Source organism: Rhipicephalus microplus, chromosome 5 (assembly GCF_043290135.1).
Source record: "Rhipicephalus microplus isolate Deutch F79 chromosome 5, USDA_Rmic, whole genome shotgun sequence".
Taxonomy (NCBI): Eukaryota; Metazoa; Arthropoda; class Arachnida; order Ixodida; family Ixodidae; genus Rhipicephalus; species Rhipicephalus microplus.
In genome coordinates, this window is record NC_134704.1 from 208,193,366 (window position 1) to 208,216,743 (window position 23,378).

A 23,378-nucleotide genomic window follows, 5' to 3' on the forward strand; every position below is an offset into this window, starting at 1 on the left:
TTTGTGTGTCCTTGTACGTCTCGGCAAGAAAGTGCATGGATTGTTGAACAAGCGTATAAATGTCCGATTCTGCGAGGATAATCAAACATTCGAAATCAAAGGAGGCAGCATTCAGGAAGATCAGTCCAATATGTGCTTAGGAGAAACTGGTTAACTTTAGTCGCAGACAGCACATTATTGTTATTGATTTCAGCCGTGCTCTGAGAGACGAGGATCTTTCAGTGCGCTGCTAAAATCAAGAATGCGTTCCAACTTGCGTATGCAATTTTCAGTTTTCATGCAGCGCATTATTGATCGCCTTATATGAAAAAGTTAACAGAAAAGTCATTTATGTACGTGCTATGCATGCCACGTTAAGCTTGTGTGCTAACTATACCCTTGCACGGGATATTAAAATGTTTACATGCTTGCACCCTGAGGAAGAGATGGTCCGCTTACTTCTTTTAAACAAATCTGGAATGTTGGCCATGTTGTCGCTTGTGCCTCTAGACCAGGTAGTCGTGTCTGGACCACCAAGCAAACCAGCTTGACCTTCCTCATGCCCAGGCTCACACATCTCAATTCATGCGGCTACGATGTGCTGCTGCACTTCCACTAAGTATGAGTTGAATACGTTCGCAAGTAGACTGCCATATAAAGCACTTGCAAATGCTCTTCGGTTTTCTTTTCTTTTTTTAGCGCATTATAGTGCAGCGATTGGTTCGCAGGTAGGGCTTTGTACGGACTGCAGGTAGGACCTTGTAGGACTGCAGGTAGGACCTTGTACGGCTATGGACAGGGCTGACTATTGTAGCTTCGTATGCATGTAGAAACCTTTTCCAAGTAGAAAGGTTATTATCATCAACATAAGAGAAAGGTATACAAGCTGTTTTCATCCAACCTTTCTTCACAAATGAGATAAAAATGACTAACCCATTACTACTTGAAATACTAGCCATGCTGTACAGGTTGCCATCAATTTATTCAATGCAACACCCAACATAAAACCACGCTAATTCATTAATTTCACCTGTGACGGCAATGTTAGTACAGTCAGCATTAGGCTGGCAATCCTGGCACTGCACGAGAGCCTCTTTCAATGTTACCTATAGCAGCTAGATTACAAAAGCACTACAATTTTATCGAAAAACTCACATGATCTACAAACTCTTCACGTCTCGCTATTGAGGTGACCAGGGCATGGTTGGAAGTTCTGGGATCATATGTCTTACTAAGGAGCCGAAGTGCTTGCTTCATGTGTGATGCCTGTATTGTGTTGATTTGCTTGCATCGGATCCAAGCATTCATTGTGCACGATGACCTAAACTGATACGACACATGCACCTTAATCTTTCATAACATAGGCAGATTAAGAGGTGCCCTTCTTGGCTACTTAGTTCATAACTGAAGCTCAACAGTAGCAGGACAAAAACATGTGGGTCTAAAGGACCGAGAAAAATCCTCCTGACCTTATATGATGGTCTACTGACAAATTTTGTCGCCTCCTCACCTATGCCAAATTTAGTGTTAGTTATAAACGTTCGGCGATTTTAAACTTCCAGGTATCAGTTTTGTCACTTTACCTATCTCGGCTAGTGATAAGGTAGCACATGCCTTACTATAAAAGCTTCTTCAGATTTTCGCCTAACTCAGTTTATTACGAAGCCTATACAAATTGTAGGTTCTGATTTTGATGAGATAAACCTTCAAACTTCTTTTTCTGAGAGCCTTTTAGCTGTATGTTCTCCCCAGGTCATTGAACAAAATTAGACGCCGCTCAAAACTACCCGAACTCATGATACGACACATACCTGTTACAAAAGTACAGTGTAGTAAATGTGCATTTTTGCCTCAAAGAGCCAAAAAAAAGAAACAAAAATGTCTGTGTAGGTCTACACTGTACCCTATTATTTCTTGGGAATTCAACAGCAAGTGATATGGATTACAGAAAAATGCTCAAAGCCTCAAGCCGTCAGTTGAGGTGCTGTCCACTATCATCATCATCATCAGCCTGATTACGTCCACTGCTGGACAAAGGCCTCTCCCATGTTCCGCCAGTTAACTCGGTCCTGTGCTTGCTGCTGCCACTTTACACCCACAAACTTCTTAATCTCATCTGCCCACCTAACCTTCTGTCTCCCCCTAACTCTCATGCCTTCTCTGGTAATCCAATTAGTTACCCTTAACGACCAGCAAGTGTCTATGCACTACATGCCCAGCCCATTTCCTCTTCTTGATTTCAACTATGATATGCTTAACCCCGTTTTGTTCCCTGATCCACTCTGCTCTCTTCTTGTCTCTTAAAGTTACACCTACCATTTTTCTTTCCATTGCTCGCTGCGTCATCCCCTATTCAAGCTGAACCCTCTTTGTAAGTCTTTAGGTTTCTGCTCCGTAGCTAAGTACCGGCAAGATACAGCTGTTATATACCTTCCTCTTGAGGGGTAGTGGCAATCTACCTGTCATAATTTGAGAGTGCTTGCCAAATGTGCTCCACCCCATTCTTATTCTTCTAGTTACTTCAATATCTTGGTTCGGCTCCGTGGTTATTACCTGCACTAAGCAGACATAGTCTTTTACTGAAAACTCACGCTCAGCTTGACAACTTAATTTATCGCCGCAGAACTGCCCGCCTTTCGCTTCTCCACAAACTCTATCATCACCCATACCTTCACCACATTTTCGAAGCACCAACAGTCATCTTTCCACGCACAGACCATATATTCAAGATAAAACGTATAAGTTGTTGCTCAGCTCATTAAGCTAATTCCTTCATTCCCCGAACAATAGTTGCATGGAATAACTTGCCATCCCACATTGCCACTCAAGCAGATTTCACAACATTTCGCGAACTTTTACTCAACATTTCCGACTAGATATCCACCGCGCGTATTCTCATTAAGCTTCTTCATATGTACATCAGTGTTTAATTTTCTTGTTATCATGTGGTAATGTTTTCACGACCATTGTACATGGTTGATTTGTATTATTTATGTGTTAATTGCAAACTTTTGTATCTTAAGATCCTGCCATCATTTTAGTTTTTTTTCCTCGTATACTGTATTTGTTAGTGCCCTTAATTTATGTTTCCAGTATTCAATATTCTATCTCTACTTATTTTTCTTTTTTTCATAGTATCTGATTTTGGTTGTTGTTGTTGCTTTTTGTACTTAGCTCGCTTTCATTATTTTGTATAATCTTGTTTTTAGATTGTATAAGCGTACAAAGATTTGTTTCATGTGTCCGTTCTCCTATGTAATACCCCTTCGGGGGCCTTTAAAGGTATTATGAAATTAAAATGAATAAACAACCTATCTCGAAGCACTGCTCTCTTCCGAGGTTGTTGTACATTACTTTCGTTTTCTGCAGATTAATTCTAAGACCCATCTTTCTGCTCTCTTTGTCTTATTCTTTAATCATGAGTTGAAATTAGTCCCCTGAGTTACTCAGCAGTGAAATGTCATCGGCAAAGCGCAGGTTACTAAGGTATTCCCTATTAACTCTTATCCCTAACTGTTCCCATTCTAGGCCTCTGAAAACCTCCTGTAAGCACGCGGTAAATAGCATTGGGGAGATTGTATTTCCCTGCCTAACACCTTTCTTGATTGGTATTCTGTTGCTTTCTTTATGAAGCATTATGGCAGCAGGATGTTTGTATATGCTTCATCGACGCCCTGATTCCGCAGTGTCTGCATGACTGATGATATTTCTACTGAATAAAACGCCTTCTCGTAATCTATGAAGGGTATTAATAGTGTTTGGTTATATTCTGCATTTCTCTATTATTTGATTGATAGTATGAATGTGGTTGATTGTTGAGTAGCCTGTTCGAAATCCTGCTTGTTTCTTTGGTTGATCGAATTCTAATGTTTTATTAACTCTGTTAGCAAGTAACTTTGTAAATAACTTGTATACTACGGAGAGCAACCTGGTCGGCCTGTATTTCTTTTAGTCCTTGTCATCTCCTTTCTTATGTATTAAGATGATGTTAGCATTCTTCCAAGACTCCAATACTCTTCCCATCCGGAGACACCTCGTAAATAGAGTGGCTAGTTTTTCTAACACAATTTGTTCTCCATCTTTCAGCAGATCTGATGTTACCTGATCCTCACCAGCAGCTTTGCCTCTTTGCATGCTCTCCAAAGCTTTTCTGACTCCTTCTATCATTACTGGTGGGGTGTCATCTGGGTTACTGCAAGTTCTTATAGTATTAAGGTCGTCGTTGTCCTGTCTACTGTACAGATCTCTGTAAAACTCCTCCATTATTTTAACTATCCTATCCATATTGGTAGTTATTTTGCCTTCTTTGTCCCTTAGTGCATACATCCGATTTTTGCCTATCCCAAGTTTCCTCTTCACTGCTTTGACGCTTCCTCTGTTTTTCAGAGCATGTTCAATTTCCTCCATGTTATACCTTCTTACATCGAATACCTTACGCCTATTAATCAACTTCGAAAGTTCTGCCAGTTCTATTTTGTCTGTTTTACTTAAGACTTTCAAGTTTTGACGCTCTTTAATGGGGTTATTCGTCTCCTGGAACAGCTTGGCAGTGTCCTGTCTAAGTACCGTACCTCCAAGTTCCACTGCACACTCCATAATGATACTCTTCAGATTATTATTCATTGCGTCAACACTAAGGCTGGTTTCCTCGATAAGAGCCGAGCACCTGTTCTGAAGGGAGGCTCTCAATTCCTCTACTTTCCCTCACAGTGCTAGCTAATTGATTGGCTTCTTGCGTATCAGTTTCTGCCGTTCCTTCATCAAGTCTAGGTGAATTCGAGACCTTACCATTCTGTGGTCACTGTATCATGCCCTGCCAACCACTTACACATCCTGCACGATGCCTGGATGTGCACTCATTATAAAGTCTATTCCGTTCTTACTTTCCCCATTAGGGATCCTCCATGTCCACTTACCGTTTCCTCGTTTTCGGTAGAAGGTATTCAAAATCCGTAAATTATTGCGTTCTGCAAATTCTACTAGTAGCTTTCCTTTGGCATTTTTAGTACCGATGCCATAATCTCCTACTGCCTGGTCTCCAGCCTGCTTTTTCCCTATCTTTGCATTAAAGTCTGCCATCAGTATAGTATAGTGTGTTTTTACCTTACTCATTGCTGATTTCACATCCCTCTTCATAGAAGCTTTCAACTGATGCGTCATCGTGGCTGGATGTAGGCGCGTAAGGTTGTATCACCTTCATCTTGCATCTCTTATTGAGTTTAGTTACGATACCTACCACCCTTTCATTAATGCTATAGTATTCCTATATGTTGCCAGCTATGTTTGTGTGAATTAGGAACCCCACTCCCAGTTCTCTTCTGTCAGCCAAGCCTCGATAGCAAAGGACGTGCCAATTCTATAGCACCGTATAGGCCTCATCTGTCCTCCTAACCTCACTGAGTTATATTATATCCCATTTAACACCCTCTAGCTCCTCGAGTAGTACAGCTAGGCTTCCCTCACTAGATAAGGTTCTAGTGTTAAACGTTGCCAAGTTCAGGTTCCAATGGCGGCCTGTCTGGATCCAGAGATTCTTAGCACCCTCTGCTGCGATGCAGATCTGACCGCCGCCGTGGTCAGTTGCTTCGCAGCTGCTGGGGACTGATGGCCGTGAGTTATTTGACGTATGCATGTGGGAGGTAGTGGCCAGATACTGCACCAGGGTGGCCAATCCATCTCTGGTGAGAACCCCCCCCCCCCCCCCCCCCCCTTTAGCTCGGGTCCGTGGTGTCGCTACACACCAAACACCTGCTTACGCAGACGCCCCTGCGTATCCACTATGCTATGTAATGAACCCTGGAGATTTTGGAATGTAATATAAGCCACATTTATGTCCTGATGCATCTGAACATTGACTAGCTGAATGGCATCTATTCTGCCTATCTTATTATAAAAGCGTTCTCATCTGTTCTCACTCTTGAAATGGTTACTCCTTTTCGAATCTTTAGTTCATTTCATGATTTCTCTATTCTATGCAATAAATTTGTAGTCATCAGTAAAGATGGTATTTTTTATTTATTTACAAACAATAAAAATGCTGCAAGCATAGATCTCCTTGTTTTTAGCCACGATATATTAAAAATATATTTGGGAGTATTTTTGAAGCCTTTACTGCACTTTTTTTATTGATCATTATCCTTTTGCTGCATTCCTCATGACTGGTGTGAAGCCAAGTTATGCAATGTTCTAATCAGGCACCTGCCCTGATTCTCTAAACTACAGACCCATTCTTTTCACTTACACCTTTTCTAAGCTCCTCGAAGGCATCATTCAAACTCAAATGAATAATTATTTCAAAGATTGCATCATGTTTAAATAGCACAGTTTTTGTAAAGAATTTCCTTGTGATCATCAGCTGACATAATTTACTCATGGCTTATTCATAGACACTGGCTTTCAAGTTGAAACCTTGTTTCCCTGTTTTTTCGATGCACTGATTGGGTCTCAGACCATAGGCCTGTATTCACTAACCATCCTCGGTGTTACCTCAAGTTTTTGCTATCGGTTGTAAGCCTTTATTGCGCTTTATGTACAAAGTTGGCCAGTATTCGTGAACCAGTCTTCTTGTAGTTTTTTACCTCCTTACCATTTTTGTGCCTTTATAACACAAGTAGAGGGTACAGAAGCTTGAGGAGAACTCGAGGAAAGGCCAAGGTTGGTTTGTGAATACGGGCCATAGACTCTGTAGTTAACACAACTGAACATTCACACACACATCTTAGTATACAAAGGTTCCTCTGATATCGCAGTCAATTCACCTCTGTTAATGGCTCTAACTCTTCGACGGCTCAAGTAACATCCGCCACTCCGCAGGGAAGTTTCCTTGGTCCCCTGTTCTTTTCTAATATTTGTTAATTATTTGCCTAAATGTATTTTTTCTCAAACTAGACTTTTTCACTGATGACCGCATTTGTAGTGTACTGAGCCATGAAAAGTAACTCTGGCTATCAGTTATTATAAAGCAACCTCTGTTCAATTACAACTTGGTGCTCATCATGGCTACATTTCTAAATAAGTGTATGGCTAAACTTGTCACGTTTACAAAAAGTTTCATGCTGCTTTCTGAACTTCACATACTCCTAATGACATAAATGTTGATTCAGCTTCCACTGACAACTATTTAAATGTTCATTCTATGTTTGACCTGACATGGAACCGTCATACCTATTTCGCTTTGTAGTTGCCACTACCTCTCTGCCTCTCAAATTGTAATCTACAACATGCTCCTGCGCAGGTGCATAAACTCATCCACTTTACTTCAATTCATCCTAAAATATAGAGTATAATTCATGGATGTGGCACCTGGATTAGGCCTACATCATAGGTAACATTGATCTCCAGAAAAATGCAACAGATTTTTTTTTAATTTTTTCTGATTACTACCATTTCATTGGTGTGTCAGTCCTAAAGGCTTGTGCTGGTCTTGATAATCTTTACCATCATTGTACACTAGTTTGTTTACCTTTTTTTTATAAAATATACTGCCACTCATTACTTCATTTTTTTTCCAATCATATTTCCACATCACCATCTTCCAAAATTAAACACATAGCTTGCTGTACTTCCAACTTTGCTAAATCATTCATCCCTAAAATCATTGTCGAGTTGAACTGGCTGCCTCCTTATATTGCAACTGAAATGAATACACTTAAATTTAATAAACTTATTAAAATATTAGCCATTTGTAGACTGTCTCACTAGAGCTTTTCTATTTTCAGAATTGCATTTTTTGTATATTTTGTTTGTTATGTCACACTTTTTTAGGTGTTTGTTTGATGAGTATTGTTGTTCTCCTTTTTATTAATGCTACAGCTTATCTGTTTTTCCCTCCTCCTTATGTAATATATCCCTTCAAGTAAGGGCCTTGAGGCGTTTCTTGCAATAAAATCAGTAAATGACAATTCTAATGTACCAAAGTCTCCTTCCCTTTTAAATGAAACCGCTTTATCAATTTTTAGGCTTGTGAGTCATTATCAATAAAGTTTGTGAATGTCTTTTTTATGCCATTTCTAAGCCTGAAGAAAGAAATAGCAAAAAAATAGTTTAGCCACAAAAAAATCATTTTTGATTCAAGAGAAGCTCTTGCATGTATAGGCTGGTGCACATGTATGCACTTATATTTTCAGAGGTGGTGCCGCTTCAGTGGCTCATACAGTACTCGCCTACTCGCCCAATAGATGCAGCTTTGATTAATCCAGGCACCACGGTTGCATTTCTGTAGAAGTGAAATCCTAGAGAACCACGTTAGGTGGAATACTAGGGCACAATAAAGAACCCAATGGGATTCAAATTGTCTAGAGCCTTCCAATACACTGTCTCGAAAAGGTCGTACTACTTCGTTAAAGTCTGTAAACTTAAATTTAGAGGCAAAACTCTAAAGTAAATCATAACAGTGCACTAATGAAGTCATGCAATAAAAGTTTGGACACAGCATGGTAGAGTTGACGTGTCAGAATTAATGGTGTAAAAGTATTTGAAAAGTGCTAGTGATATTGTGCAGTACCATTCAATTTGGTCTTTTGTTTGAATAACTCTAGGGGAATGTTTTTTGATTGTTTAAAATTACAGCAAAATCTCAATAGTATCAAACAAACACGAGATAAAGGTATGATAAATATAATCCAAAATGCCAAAATTTGTTAGATATAGACAGCAATCACTTATACTCTTTAAGGAGAGTCACCAGATATTTTAGGCCCATGGCAAAGTAGCTCCAGTGCGTTACATTCCACAAAAGTGCTACTGACATTCTTTTGGGCTCCAAATTTGAATTAAACATCGTTAATAGTGTAGTGCACGTGTGTGAGTGCATGTGTTATGTATTTCTCACTGCATATATCATAGTTATCACCCAGTATCTGGAGTAACATGTCAGGCAAAAAGCCAGACAAACATCTCCAACTCTCCACTAAAATGATTCTCGCTCTCCAACAGCTTTTTGCAAAATCTGGCTTAAAAATCACCACATTTTTCTTTGTGTTTAAAACTTGCTCTGCTTGCTTTCCTGCCTGTTCGTGCTAGTTTATAGCTTTTCGCCGATTGAGCTAGAGAGTATCAAACAACAATTTTCATTCAAAGGATGTCTATAGGATGCACTCGATAAAATGGTGTTTATGGCAAGCTAATGAGATAATGTAACTATAAATAAATTACTTTTTTATGTATATAAACTCATTAAGGGATTTTGGCACGAGCCAAATTGAATAAATTTGTGAAATTCGATATTCACTGTGGAAGCATGTCAAAATAAAATGGCACAAATAATATGTCATAGCAGCCTGTTCAACATGCTATGAAGTAAAAACGATTAAGGTGCTCAAGATATATCGTCTAAAAAATAAATTCCAATTTCGATTTTTTTTAGAAAAAAGCTTTGTTTTCATTGAAAACCAACTTTTCTGGTCACTTAGTGGACTAAAAGTATTCATAAAGTTATATATATTAGCTAAATATATGTGAAGTTACGGGGAAGTATTGTTTTTTGAACTCGAGAAATACAACACCCTAAACTTTTTGACGATGTAATGCAAGTGGCAACTCGCGTTCGCAACAGCAGCCTTCAGCCCAAGCCCACTGATCTGGGATGTAGGCAGTAAACTTGGCACTGTCTATGTATGAAATGGGGTTATCATTGGAATTTTATTGCCAACAGAGGCATTACAAGCAATGTGGTCAGAGAGTGACAACATCCCAATGAAACATCCAGCCATTACAGATTTACGATCATAACATGCTACTTTCTTCAGAGGGTTCTGCAAATGAAATAGGTGTGTTTTGTATATTTATATAACAATACATTAAATAATATACATTTAATAAGCCAGATAGAGCACTGGTGCCATTCACGCAATATACTAATAAAAGCTGACCTTTTACGATTGTTTAACTTCAAATGCAATGCATTTCTTAGTGAACTTCTGTGACTTTGAATCAATCAATCAAACAATCTCTCTCTCTTTCTCTCTCTCTTTCTCTCTCTCTCTCTCTCTCTCTCTCTCTCTCTCTCTATATATATATATATATATATATATATATATATATATATATATATATATATATATATATTTATATATCTAGCCGCCTACGACCTTGTGCACTTCTTAGCATATCATTAAAGGAATGTTCACCCCAATATTGGTATACATACCATTATACATTGATTGGTACACTCGCAGCCATTTCATTATATAGAATTGCCAAATATGATATGACGAGATATTTTTGTACAAATAACATAAATTAAGGGTGTGGTAATGGGAAAACCATGACATGCATGTCACGAATGGGCTCACATGCATGTCACGCTCATGGTGTGCTTGCGGTTATTTTGCTATAGCTTGGTTTATACCAAAATTAATATGACGTGACCATAGGTCAGCAAAACTTATGCAGCTCATTCAGACTGAGGCTCACGGCTTGATCTGAGTTTGATTGAGTCGACTCGTGGGTGAGTTCGTCAACCTATGGACGTGACTGCATGATGAACATATAGAGCAAATGGTAACATGTAAATTATGACATACAATCATGCACCACGTGATTTACATGCCGGGCTCTTGGTGTGCTTGCGGCAATTTCGCTAGCTTAATATACAGCGAAATTTGCATTGCATACCATTGTATGATGACCATAAATGACATTTCCTAATATGCAAATCATAATATCCACGTCTTAATTGTACAGCATGGTTTCCTTCTTCCTGGCTGCTTCGCATTATGCATCGATTCCTGTATACTGTGATGGGATGTGCCTTTCCTTTTTCTTTTCAAGAAGAGCATCCTGCTCCTTGAGAGCCAAAGAATTTCATAAAACTAAAATATAGTGTAGCCTTATGACACTGTTGTTTATGTTACAGTAACATGATGCACTGCGAGTGTCAACGAAAGCTACTGTGCATGCTCCTCACAGCAGCCAACCCATGAGTGGGGCCATGTGTATGTGTCAGGTTGTTAGAATGGCGTGTATGAATTGCTGTGTGAATATATATATATATATATATATATATATATATATATATATATATATATATATATATATATATATATATATATATGCACCTGCAGCAATGTTTTTCAGTGTTCTGCTAACAATGCTTCAGAAACAGGCGGGAACTCTAGATGAGTGTCCACCGTGCAAATTTACAGGTGATTTTGCGGGCACATTTATAAAGTACATGTAGCTATAGTTCGTAGTATGCTCCATGTAAATTAACTGATATTTTTAATGTGCTGAACCGAATGGCAGCCGGTAATGTGATCTAGAGTCTGCAGTCTACATTTCTTTGGCGGAAAATCTTCGACTGCAGATCCAGCAATTTTCTCTCGTACACTGGGGCCATTTTAGATGCCAAGCATGTTATGGTAGAGTTCAATGTTGTGTGCGGCGTGACCACCCTTGCTGCGCATGCGCGTCCCGTCCCCGTCTCTCTTTTCTCCTACACTCCCCCCTCTCTCGACTCGCACCACCAACGCAAGCAGCATCTGATAGCGAGTTCCTTGATAAAAAAAAATGACTGCTAGCACTGCACAACTGTTCACTGGCCACCCCGTATTAGGCACTGGATATTGACCTCCAAGGTAGTGCTGGTGATAGATTTCTCTTGTGCGTTGTTGAACAATGAAAATGAGCAGAGTGCGCGTTATACTTAGTTAACAGTGTACTGAGGGTCTCTGCATTTAATAAGAGTCTTGTGTCTCTCACCCATTAGCAGCGATTGGCATGTCACAATAAGAAACACCGGTCCATCACTGCGTGCTTAGCGCCTCGTCCCCAGGTTGATCTCCTGCACAACGCCGCGATGAGAGCCAGCGTCAACGGCGCCACCTGTGTAAGCGTTAGCGCCCGCTGCTTCACACGTATGCATGGTTCCCTTTAGTGGGAGAGTAATTTTTCTTCCACCATCAGTTTGTCTATCGGCGCAGATCGCAGACTGCGCAGCTCGTCAGCAGGAGCCGTACATTAGGAATAAGCCCTGCATGCCTGACCAAATGCATCGCGTACCACGAGATTTAAAATATTTATTCCCCATCTGCAGCAGTTAACCTAAACAGCACTGCGCGCGCAATCAAAGCCACACCATGTCAATCTATCTATATAACTCGGTGACAGCTAAGACATCATTTGCAAAGATGGCACGTGGCCAAGTTACTCAAGGACTCATGCAAATTTAACTTGCGATCAACCAGCTACAGTTCCCAAAGTGAGCAATTAAAGAAAAGTAACAGCTATTATCACATCAGGTATTGCCCCTCACTCACATAATAGCCTGCCAAATGTGAGCAGCTCTAATACACCAACAGGTGGGTACGATGAATAAGGCATATATCCTTTGATTGCTGCACATCATTTACTTATAGGCTTTACCGCAATGCTTTCGCAATTCAGTGAAGCTTAATCATCTTTTGGTAATTGTCTTTTTGTCTGTTTGAAAAGGACGTGCCAAGATGCATATTTGGCCTGAGCAGTCGCAAATGCTTATATTTGTTTGATGCACAAGTGGCCTGTGCATGCGTTCATTTCGTATCATGTTCGTATCATGTAATGCTCTTCTGCTCACGCTGGCTTTACCGCAGTGCTTTTGCGATGCAGTGAAGCTTAATTATCTTTTGGTAATTGTCTTCTTGTCTCCCTGAAACGGACGTGCCAAGATGCATATTTGGCCTGAGCAGTCGCAAATGCTTATATTTGTTTGATGCACAAGTGGCCTGTGCATGCGTTCATTTCGTATCATGTAATGCTCTTCTGCTCACGCTGGCTTTACCGCAGTGCTTTTTTGATGCAGTGAAGCTTGATCATATTTTAGTATTTGTCTATTTGTTTGCCTGAAACGGACGTGCCAAGATGCATATCTGGCCTGAGCAGTCGCAAATGCTTGGCGACAGGTTGGCGATGCAAGCAGTAAAAATGAAAATAGAAACATGGGCCGAACATAACGATATTTTGGGAGAACTTCAGAACGGATTTCGAGTCGACAGGCGGTTAGACGATAACCTGTTTGTTCTCACTCAGTGTATAGAAATATCTAAAATAGAGAATAGGCCCTTGTACGTGGCTTTTCTAGACATCACTGGGGCATACGACAACGTTAATCAGGAAATTTTGTGGGATATATTGAAAGGAATGGGCATGGGCGACGACTATATACAGCTTTTGAGGGAGATATACCGAGAAAATACAGTTTGCATAGAGTGGGAAGGAATGCGTAGCAAAGAGAACGTTGAGGTTAGCAGGGGTCTGAGACAGGGATGTCCTTTGTCCCCACTGTTATTCATGCTGTACATGGTGAGTATGGAAAAAGCGCTAGAAGGTAGCAACATTGGTTTTAATCTGTCACACAAACAGGGCGGCATGATGATTGAGCAGAAGCTTCCAGGTTTATTTTATGCGGACGATATCGTCTTATTTGCGGACAGTCGAGATGATATACAGCAGCTGGCGAATATATGCGGAAGGGAAGGTGAAGCTCTTGGACTAGGATTCAGTGTAACGAAGTGTGGTTTGATGGTATTCAATGATCCCTGTGATCAGACGGTGTCCATACAAGGCCAAGAAATACCGAGGGTAAGTGAATATAAGTACCTTGGAGTATGGGTAAATGAGAGTGATAGATACATGGAGGTACAGGAAAAAGCCTCGGCAGCAAAAGGAAAGAGGAATGCGGCAATAATGAAGCACAGAGCGTTGTGGGGATACAATAGGTATGAGGTGCTTCGAGGTCTGTGGAAGGGTGTAATGGTTCCAGGGCTTACTTTTGGGAACTCAGTGGTGTGCATGAGGGCAGAGGTGCAATCGGGAATGGATGTAAATCAAAGGACTGTGGGACGCCTCGCGTTGGGTGCTCACGGGAAGACGACAAACGAGGCTGTAAAGGGCGATATGGGGTGGGCAGGTTTTGAGGCGAGGGAAGCGCAGAGCAAAATAAGGTTCGAAGAAAGGCTAAGAAATATGAAGGAGAGTAGATGGGCAGAGAAGGTGTTTCGTTATTTGTATAGGAAGAGCGTGGACACACAGTGGAGAAAAAGAACTAGAAGACTCACTAGTAAATATACGGCTGGTATTGTGAGCCATATGTCAACAAAGAGCGTTAAGGGAAAAGTCAGGGAGGCGGAGAGGATTTACTGGATGGCAGCTATGGAGAAAAAACCGGCTTTGAGTAACTACCGAAAGGGCAAAAATGAAATAAGGAGGGAGGCATTTTACGATAATTCAAGGGGAAGCGCTTTACTGTTTGAAGCGAGATCGGGTTGCCTTAGAACGCGTAGTTATAAAGCAAGATTCAGTAAAGAAGAAGAACAATGCACATGCTGCGGGAAAGATAAGGAAACGGCGGAGCATGTTCTGATTGAATGTGGAGATATCCACCCAGGTGTACGTTTGGGCACGAGCCTACAGGAAGCCTTGGGTTTTAGGGACAACAATGGAAAGCTGAACACACCCGCGATTGAAATAAGTAAGAGACGGTTAGAGTATTGGTGGCAGAAAATTAGAGAGAAAGGACAAACATAAATATTGGAAAAATAAGATATGGACAGTGTGCCGTAAATGGCAGAGAACTTAAGCTGAAAATTTACCTTTTTTCCATTAAGATAGAATTTATCGAAGTAGAGGCATTAGGCCAACATAAAAAAAAAGAAAAAAGTTTTTTCTTTTGTCGAGCCTGGTGGCATACTTGTCACCACCCCGTTATAAAGGGGACGCTCATAGCATCCATCCATCCATCGATGCTCGCCGCGGAGCGCTCACGTGCTTTCTTTCGTGCTGTGCCTGTGCCGCGTTCAGTCGTGTGTGCTTCACCCGTTCTCCTCCGCGCCGTTTTACAAAACACGGCGTGGATTGTTCGTGCAAGTTTTCGTGCGTTACCGCCAATGCTATGGAATCGGGCGTCAAGAAGAAGAAAACGACGCGGACACACTGCTTCGCACCCGGCTGTTCGCCCGGCTAAGTCTCGTCGAGGAGATCTGGTCAATGTGTGTGTCGCTGTTTTCCGTGCCGAAAGAGCCTGAATGCTTAAAAGCATGGCAGCGTGCAGTGCCACGTGCAGATCAAGTCCCCGACGCAAGCTCAAGAATCTGCGAGCTGCATTTTGATGAGCAGTATATTGTGCGATCGTTTACACACACGATCAACGGCGTGACAGTGACGATCATTCGCGATCGACCTGTGCTGACAAGCGATGCGAGTCTGACTGTGTTTCCCAACCTCCCTCAGTATTTGTCGAAGAAGGCACCCCAGAAAAGAAAGTCGAAAACGTCGACGTGTGGCCTTCCTGTGAAGTCTCCGAGACACGAGACAAGTAATGCCGCGTGTACTGACGAGGTAGACGTTTCAGATGAAAGAAGTGCATCGCCCGAAGTAATCTCCCCAGTGCTGCCTTATGTGGGGAACTGCCGACTGCCCAGTGCTTACTGGACGCGGCAGCTGATTGCTGGAGAGTGCAATGTCACGGCCTTCACAGTAAGTGCACTGCGTCACGAAAGCTTGTGTTTTGAAAAAGTGGTATTGTTCGTTGCGAATGGCAGTTCAGTTCACACGAACGTTTTCGTGCAAGCCACAAAAGTAAATTCACTTGAGATCACTGACGTGGCAATGGCTGAAGATCTGTTTCGACATGTTGATAAGATCATCCCATGCAAAGGATTTGGAGAAGAAGGCGAGCTCAGCCCCAACCCGAGGCGCAAAGAGAAGACGCATGGCGGCAAGGTATTTAGTGCTTCTTGCTTCGGTGTTGCACAGTCAGCAAAGCAGGCATGCCCACAGTGCAAGTATTTCCGGAAGCTCCTGCAGAATCGGGCTTCGTACAGAAGGAGAGGTAATACTCGTGGTCGGAGAGCGTCATACAAGCTAAAGCTTCGAACTGCGCAACTGAAAAGAAGCAGGCTCACAATTCTCAAAGGAAAGTCTGTGATCCAGAATCTAAAGGAAAAAAATGCGCAGATCAACTCAGAAATGTTTGAGAAAGCATTGAAAGCTCTGCCTGTAAAGCAGCAGCAACAGGTCAGAGCATGTCCGGCAGCATGCAAGCGCAAAAGCACAAAAGGGATGAAATATGAGGCAGAATGGGTATTGGAATGTGCAGTCATGTGCATGAGGAGCTCCCAGCTCTACGAACTTATAAGAAAGCACAAAATCATGGTTCTGCTCTCGCGTACATCTCTTCGTTGTTTCCTGAGAAAGTACACAAGTGGGTTTGGACTGAGCAGCAAGTTGTTGGCTGCTGTAAAAGAGAAAACCAAAACAATGTACCCTTCGAAATGCCATGGCGGACTGCTGTTTGATGAACTGAAGCTCTCCGAAAATCTCAGCCTTGCGTCAAATGGGAAAATTGAAGGCTTTGTAGTAGTAGATAGAAGGCCGCGGCGGAGGCGCATCTTACTACGAGCCGCAGCGCCGCCGCTACGTGTCATGGAACGGCGGATCGCCTTTCGCGCCGTGCTCGCGCTACAGTGTTTAGAAATATACTGCTTAGTGTGTTGAGCGCGGGCTAGGAGATGGCCCCGCAGCTGATGACTGCCGGCGGCGCCCGCATGGTGCGCTGCTGTGTGAGTGGGTGCATTCGCGTTCAATCCTTGCGCTCCGCAAGCGCTGTGAAGCTTTCATGAGGCCGAGCCGCGCGAGGCCTCCTGAAAGGAGGAATAAACTTTATTTTGTATCCGGCGTGTTAGTGGGCTGGGATCCCGCCTAGGTGTCGGCTAGAAGGTCTTGCCTCCTAGCGGCTTCCTCGGCCCGCTGGATTGCCCATAACTGATCGTCCAGGGCTGAACTGAGCTGCACGGCAAGCCAACAAGCGTGGAGGCTGTCGGTGGAGGCCGCGTTCTCATTACTGTGTTTTAATCCCTGGCATTCCCATAGTATAGGTTCTAAGGAAGCTCGTGCCTGACAATCTTTGCATTGAGTGGTTGCGTAGACCTCTGGATGCATAGCATGTAGTAGCACAGGATTCTTATAGGATCTGGTTTGTAATTGTCGCCATTGGACAGACTGTGCCCTGTTGAGTTTATGATGAGGAGGGGGTAAACACGCCTCTGTAATTTATAATGTTTCGTAATTTCATTGAACGTTGTCATTCGGTCCTCCACCTCCCACACATTTAGAAATTCTGACGAGGGATCAACATTAGTCGTAGCTTGGAAAGTGAGCCCTCAAGCTACGTTGTGGGCCATCTCGTTAGGGTTGATGACTTCCGTGCACGGCGTCGGGTATGTGAGCTGGGAACCAGAGAATGCAAACACATCTGTCGTCTTGGTTGGTTTTGCCTGTTCTAAGAATACGCAGTGCTTCAGGGGAGATTCTGCCATTTGCAAAGTTGCGTACAGCTGCTTGTGAATCGCTAATTATATAACACGCGTCAGTTTGTGATATGGCCAAAGCTATAACTATCTCTTCCGCAGTTTCAATGCGTCTCGTGTGTATTGTCAGACTGGTGCTGCATTGTTTCTTGTGGTTCACTACAGCCGTGACGAAGCAGCTTTTGTGCATGTAACGAGCGGCATCTACGAAGACCGCTTCTTTGTTGTTTCCGTAGCTTTGTCATATATAGTCTTCGCTCTGCTCATGCATCCCGTGCACCTGCGTTGTGCACGGGATGCATGTTTTTAGGTAACGGAGGCACCGTGAGCTTCGACCGTACTTCACGAGGAATGTCGAATTTGGTGCCAAATTGGGTGTGGTAAGTGAAGCCTAATTTTTCCAGGATGCATCTACCAGTCTTGGTTTTAGAGAGGCGCTCGTACTGTGCAATACGTTGTGCCTCTACCAGTTCCTCAAGTGTATTATGCAAACCTAGCTCTAACAGCCTCTCTGTACTTGTGTTCAGGTAAAAATTGCGCTGAAATAGAAAGGACACCACAAAGAAGGAACACTTAAACAGATCGAGCGCAAACTACCAACTGTTTTTTATTGACTGTAGAACGTCGATAAATAGGGAACCCGTACATAGCTGCGCCGACGCGTCGAGGATCAACACGTGCTACTTAACGCACTTTATCAATCAAAAAGGACACTTCTGCACCGTAGAGCGATACCGAGGCCTCACTTACACAGCTATCACCTTTCATGTTGATGAAGAAAGCTTCCAACACCTCACGAGCACACGTATCTCTGCTATGTCCCAGTATCTTAGTCTCCTGAAATAGTGGTTCACATCCACATGCTGCGCAGTGAGCAGGCAAATTTCCCATTTCACTATTTTTGATTGACAGCTGGTGTTCACGTATGCGATCATTAACGCAGCGGCCTGTTTGGCCCACGTAAGATCTGCCGCAGGAAAACGGAGTCGCATATACCACTCCCACATCGCATTGCACCACCGGGTTGGCATGCTTCTTGTTACACAGGCTAGTGCGCTCATTGCCGCTCGAAATTCGCGCGCACAACCTCGAGAGCTTTTTAGGTGCAGAAAACACCATGTCAACTCCGTGCCGGTTAGCAACCTTCTTCAGGTTGTGCGTCACCCGGTGTAAATAGGGTACCACTAACGGCCTCTCACGCCCCCTGGGCGCGTCTTTCAGGCACTGCTTCCGTGATCGCCCTTTTAGCTTCTTCAGGAGGGTTTCGGCCACCGCCGCCAGCACAGACTGCGGGAACGCGGCTGCCTTCAGTCGTTCAATCTGAGCACGGAAGCTGGCCTGCCTCTCATGCGAGCACGACCTCACCAGCGCAGACTCCAAACACATTGAAGCGATCGCCCTCTTTACTACCTTAGAATGTGATGATGTATATGGTAAAGGCTTCTTTCTAGCACGCGGACAGTACGCATAACAAGTATGTTGATGCTTGAATATGAGCTTAAGATCTAAAAACTGAAGCGTTCCTTCCTGCGGTAGCTCGTAAGTGAAACATAGACCCCTCCCATACTTGTTAAACTTCTTTACAACGTTGTGCACATTAATGTTAGTACTCGTTTGTTTGTCCAAAACTACCAGGAAATCGTCTACGTACCTAAAAATTTTTTTTAACACTCCGTCACTTCTAAACACCTCAAGCAGATCGCGGTCAATGTAGGCCAAGAAAATGTTACACAAAACAGGGGCAACACAGGAACCAATACAAATGCCTTTTCTTTGGAGGTACAAACCCTTGTCAAAACCTATGAAAGTGTGTTTCAGATAGAATTCCAAAAGCGACATAAAATTATCAACACTCAGACCCGTGGAATTTTGAAAACCAATAGCTGAATTCTCTAAAATGCAATCCATAACACACTCAAAAAGTTCAACATGGGAAACAGAATAAAACAGATCTTGCACATCCACTGAGAAAGTCAACCCATGTGAAACTTTGCCTTCGAAAAACCGCGCTACTTCCATAGAATTCTTCGTCGCGTACGGATCATTCAAACACAACCTGTTCAGGCATTTTTGTAAAAACATGCTAGCCTGGTGCTGCCATGAGCCTTTTTCACTCACAATAGTGCGAAAGGGAATGTCCACTTTGTGCGTTTTTGCACTAAAAAACACTTGCAAGGTGCTGGATTTACTTCCTTGAATTGCATTCGCAAGTTTCGTTAGCTTCATGTCCCTACACAATGCCACTGCTTTAGTTTTAACACGTGCCTCACTAGGCTTTACCTTGACAAAGTTCTTTTCGATGGCCTGGCGTGCTTTCTCCTGGTAGATAGCTGACGGCATAATCACGAAGCCACCTTCTTTGTCAGCCATAGTCAAGCTGAGACCTTTATCTTTGAAGTATCTCACAATATCTCCCAGGTTGTCTCTTGTCGTCCTTTTTGCCGGTCGAATTGTGCTCCTTTGAAGGCTTTCCACCCCCTCCAGCAGGCATCTTTCCTGATTCTCTTGACCTGCTTTTTCCGCCATCCTTCGGTTATAAGCCAAAAGCTCGAAAGCAGGTACCGCAGGCTCGTGAGAGAACTTTGGACCTTTCTGCAAAACCTTTGAAATGTTATCGGGAAGCTGTACATCACCAATGACTATCAAGTCAGAGTCGATCGATTCTTTTTTACTAACACGTGGTCTTAAAGCTGACAGGGCTTGCCTCAAGTAGAAACACCACCACTGCTCTGTCATTTCCGCTGCCAATCTTCTTGCTGACCGTAACTTGCTTTCGGCCACCCCCTCAGGGAAGTTGCCATAGCACACCACACGTAACCAGTCTTGACAGACCCGCACCTGTCTCCATAACTCTGATTTCCAAATCTTGGCGACCCGTTTCACATGTCCATTAGATGGCTTGACGCCACCAAACAACATCCAAATATCTTGAGGAATCAGGCCTTTCTTACGGCAAAAAGCCAAGTACCTTGCCTTGCAAGTTGACACGACGATATGGCTCACCAGTGCATTAATCCTGTCGTCCAGAGGCCAGAAGGAAGGAGAGTGTAAGAAGAAGCCCGATGTAGAAGAAATGTAATCGATCAGGACGTCTTGAGGGGCTAGTTGGTTCATTCTATTCAGGTAAAAATTGCGCTGAAATAGAAAGGACACCACAAAGAAGGAACACTTAAACAGATCGAGCGCAAACTACCAACTGTTTTTTATTGACTGTAGAACGTCGATAAATAGGGAACCCGTACATAGCTGCGCCGACGCGTCGAGGATCAACACGTGCTACTTAACGCACTTTATCAATCAAAAAGGACACTTCTGCACCGTAGAGCGATACCGAGGCCTCACTTACACAGCTATCACCTTTCATGTTGATGAAGAAAGCTTCCAACACCTCACGAGCACACGTATCTCTGCTATGTCCCAGTATCTTAGTCTCCTGAAATAGTGGTTCACATCCACATGCTGCGCAGTGAGCAGGCAAATTTCCCATTTCACTATTTTTGATTGACAGCTGGTGTTCACGTATGCGATCATTAACGCAGCGGCCTGTTTGGCCCACGTAAGATCTGCCGCAGGAAAACGGAGTCGCATATACCACTCCCACATCGCATTGCACCACCGGGTTGGCATGCTTCTTGTTACACAGGCTAGTGCGCTCATTGCCGCTCGAAATTCGCGCGCACAACCTCGAGAGCTTTTTAGGTGCAGAAAACACCATGTCAACTCCGTGCCGGTTAGCAACCTTCTTCAGGTTGTGCGTCACCCGGTGTAAATAGGGTACCACTAACGGCCTCTCACGCCCCCTGGGCGCGTCTTTCAGGCACTGCTTCCGTGATCGCCCTTTTAGCTTCTTCAGGAGGGTTTCGGCCACCGCCGCCAGCACAGACTGCGGGAACGCGGCTGCCTTCAGTCGTTCAATCTGAGCACGGAAGCTGGCCTGCCTCTCATGCGAGCACGACCTCACCAGCGCAGACTCCAAACACATTGAAGCGATCGCCCTCTTTACTACCTTAGAATGTGATGATGTATATGGTAAAGGCTTCTTTCTAGCACGCGGACAGTACGCATAACAAGTATGTTGATGCTTGAATATGAGCTTAAGATCTAAAAACTGAAGCGTTCCTTCCTGCGGTAGCTCGTAAGTGAAACATAGACCCCTCCCATACTTGTTAAACTTCTTTACAACGTTGTGCACATTAATGTTAGTACTCGTTTGTTTGTCCAAAACTACCAGGAAATCGTCTACGTACCTAAAAATTTTTAACACTCCGTCACTTCTAAACACCTCAAGCAGATCGCGGTCAATGTAGGCCAAGAAAATGTTACACAAAACAGGGGCAACACAGGAACCAATACAAATGCCTTTTCTTTGGAGGTACAAACCCTTGTCAAAACCTATGAAAGTGTGTTTCAGATAGAATTCCAAAAGCGACATAAAATTATCAACACTCAGACCCGTGGAATTTTGAAAACCAATAGCTGAATTCTCTAAAATGCAATCCATAACACACTCAAAAAGTTCAACATGGGAAACAGAATAAAACAGATCTTGCACATCCACTGAGAAAGTCAACCCATGTGAAACTTTGCCTTCGAAAAACCGCGCTACTTCCATAGAATTCTTCGTCGCGTACGGATCATTCAAACACAACCTGTTCAGGCATTTTTGTAAAAACATGCTAGCCTGGTGCTGCCATGAGCCTTTTTCACTCACAATAGTGCGAAAGGGAATGTCCACTTTGTGCGTTTTTGCACTAAAAAACACTTGCAAGGTGCTGGATTTACTTCCTTGAATTGCATTCGCAAGTTTCGTTAGCTTCATGTCCCTACACAATGCCACTGCTTTAGTTTTAACACGTGCCTCACTAGGCTTTACCTTGACAAAGTTCTTTTCGATGGCCTGGCGTGCTTTCTCCTGGTAGATAGCTGACGGCATAATCACGAAGCCACCTTCTTTGTCAGCCATAGTCAAGCTGAGACCTTTATCTTTGAAGTATCTCACAATATCTCCCAGGTTGTCTCTTGTCGTCCTTTTTGCCGGTCGAATTGTGCTCCTTTGAAGGCTTTCCACCCCCTCCAGCAGGCATCTTTCCTGATTCTCTTGACCTGCTTTTTCCGCCATCCTTCGGTTATAAGCCAAAAGCTCGAAAGCAGGTACCGCAGGCTCGTGAGAGAACTTTGGACCTTTCTGCAAAACCTTTGAAATGTTATCGGGAAGCTGTACATCACCAATGACTATCAAGTCAGAGTCGATCGATTCTTTTTTACTAACACGTGGTCTTAAAGCTGACAGGGCTTGCCTCAAGTAGAAACACCACCACTGCTCTGTCATTTCCGCTGCCAATCTTCTTGCTGACCGTAACTTGCTTTCGGCCACCCCCTCAGGGAAGTTGCCATAGCACACCACACGTAACCAGTCTTGACAGACCCGCACCTGTCTCCATAACTCTGATTTCCAAATCTTGGCGACCCGTTTCACATGTCCATTAGATGGCTTGACGCCACCAAACAACATCCAAATATCTTGAGGAATCAGGCCTTTCTTACGGCAAAAAGCCAAGTACCTTGCCTTGCAAGTTGACACGACGATATGGCTCACCAGTGCATTAATCCTGTCGTCCAGAGGCCAGAAGGAAGGAGAGTGTAAGAAGAAGCCCGATGTAGAAGAAATGTAATCGATCAGGACGTCTTGAGGGGCTAGTTGGTTCATTCTATTCAGGTAAAAATTGCGCTGAAATAGAAAGGACACCACAAAGAAGGAACACTTAAACAGATCGAGCGCAAACTACCAACTGTTTTTTATTGACTGTAGAACGTCGATAAATAGGGAACCCGTACATAGCTGCGCCGACGCGTCGAGGATCAACACGTGCTACTTAACGCACTTTATCAAGTACGCACTTTAACGCACTTTATCAAGGCTGTTTAAAATCATTTTTTTCTGCTGAGAACCATCTATGGTATGCGGAAACATACATAATGTGGCTGATGACAAACGCGTGTATGAGCCTTATGACATTTGCCTCTTTCATGCCACTATGCTTATTCGTAATTCTTTTGATTAGGCGCATTGTTTGAGAAACCTTCGCTTCGATACTGCGTAGCGTTTCCCCGTTG

General features: G+C 43.1%; 1 protein-coding gene across 1 annotated transcript; it reads right to left on the bottom strand.

Annotated features, from left to right (window-relative positions):
- Positions 1-17,117: 17,117 nt before the first annotated feature.
- On the bottom strand, positions 17,118-23,146 carry LOC142817627 (uncharacterized). The gene is made up of 3 exons (XM_075894681.1): positions 22,138-23,146; positions 18,944-20,399; positions 17,118-17,266 (listed from the first exon to the last, which is right to left on the bottom strand). The coding sequence occupies exons 1-3, from the start codon at positions 22,969-22,971 to the stop codon at positions 17,118-17,120; spliced, it is 2,439 nt and encodes an 812-aa protein (XP_075750796.1). The 5' UTR covers positions 22,972-23,146.
- Positions 23,147-23,378: the final 232 nt, after the last annotated feature.

Coding starts and splice junctions, on each gene's coding strand:
- LOC142817627 (XM_075894681.1), bottom strand. CDS start 22,971: ATGAACCAACTAGCCCCTCAAGACGTCCTGATCGATTACATTTCTTCT. Junction 20,400..22,137: donor TCGAAAAGAACTTTGTCAAG/GTAAAGCCTAGT, acceptor TTTCTATTTCAG/CGCAATTTTTACCTGAATAG. Junction 17,267..18,943: donor TCTGCTTGAGGTGTTTAGAA/GTGACGGAGTGT, acceptor TGCAAATGGCAG/AATCTCCCCTGAAGCACTGC.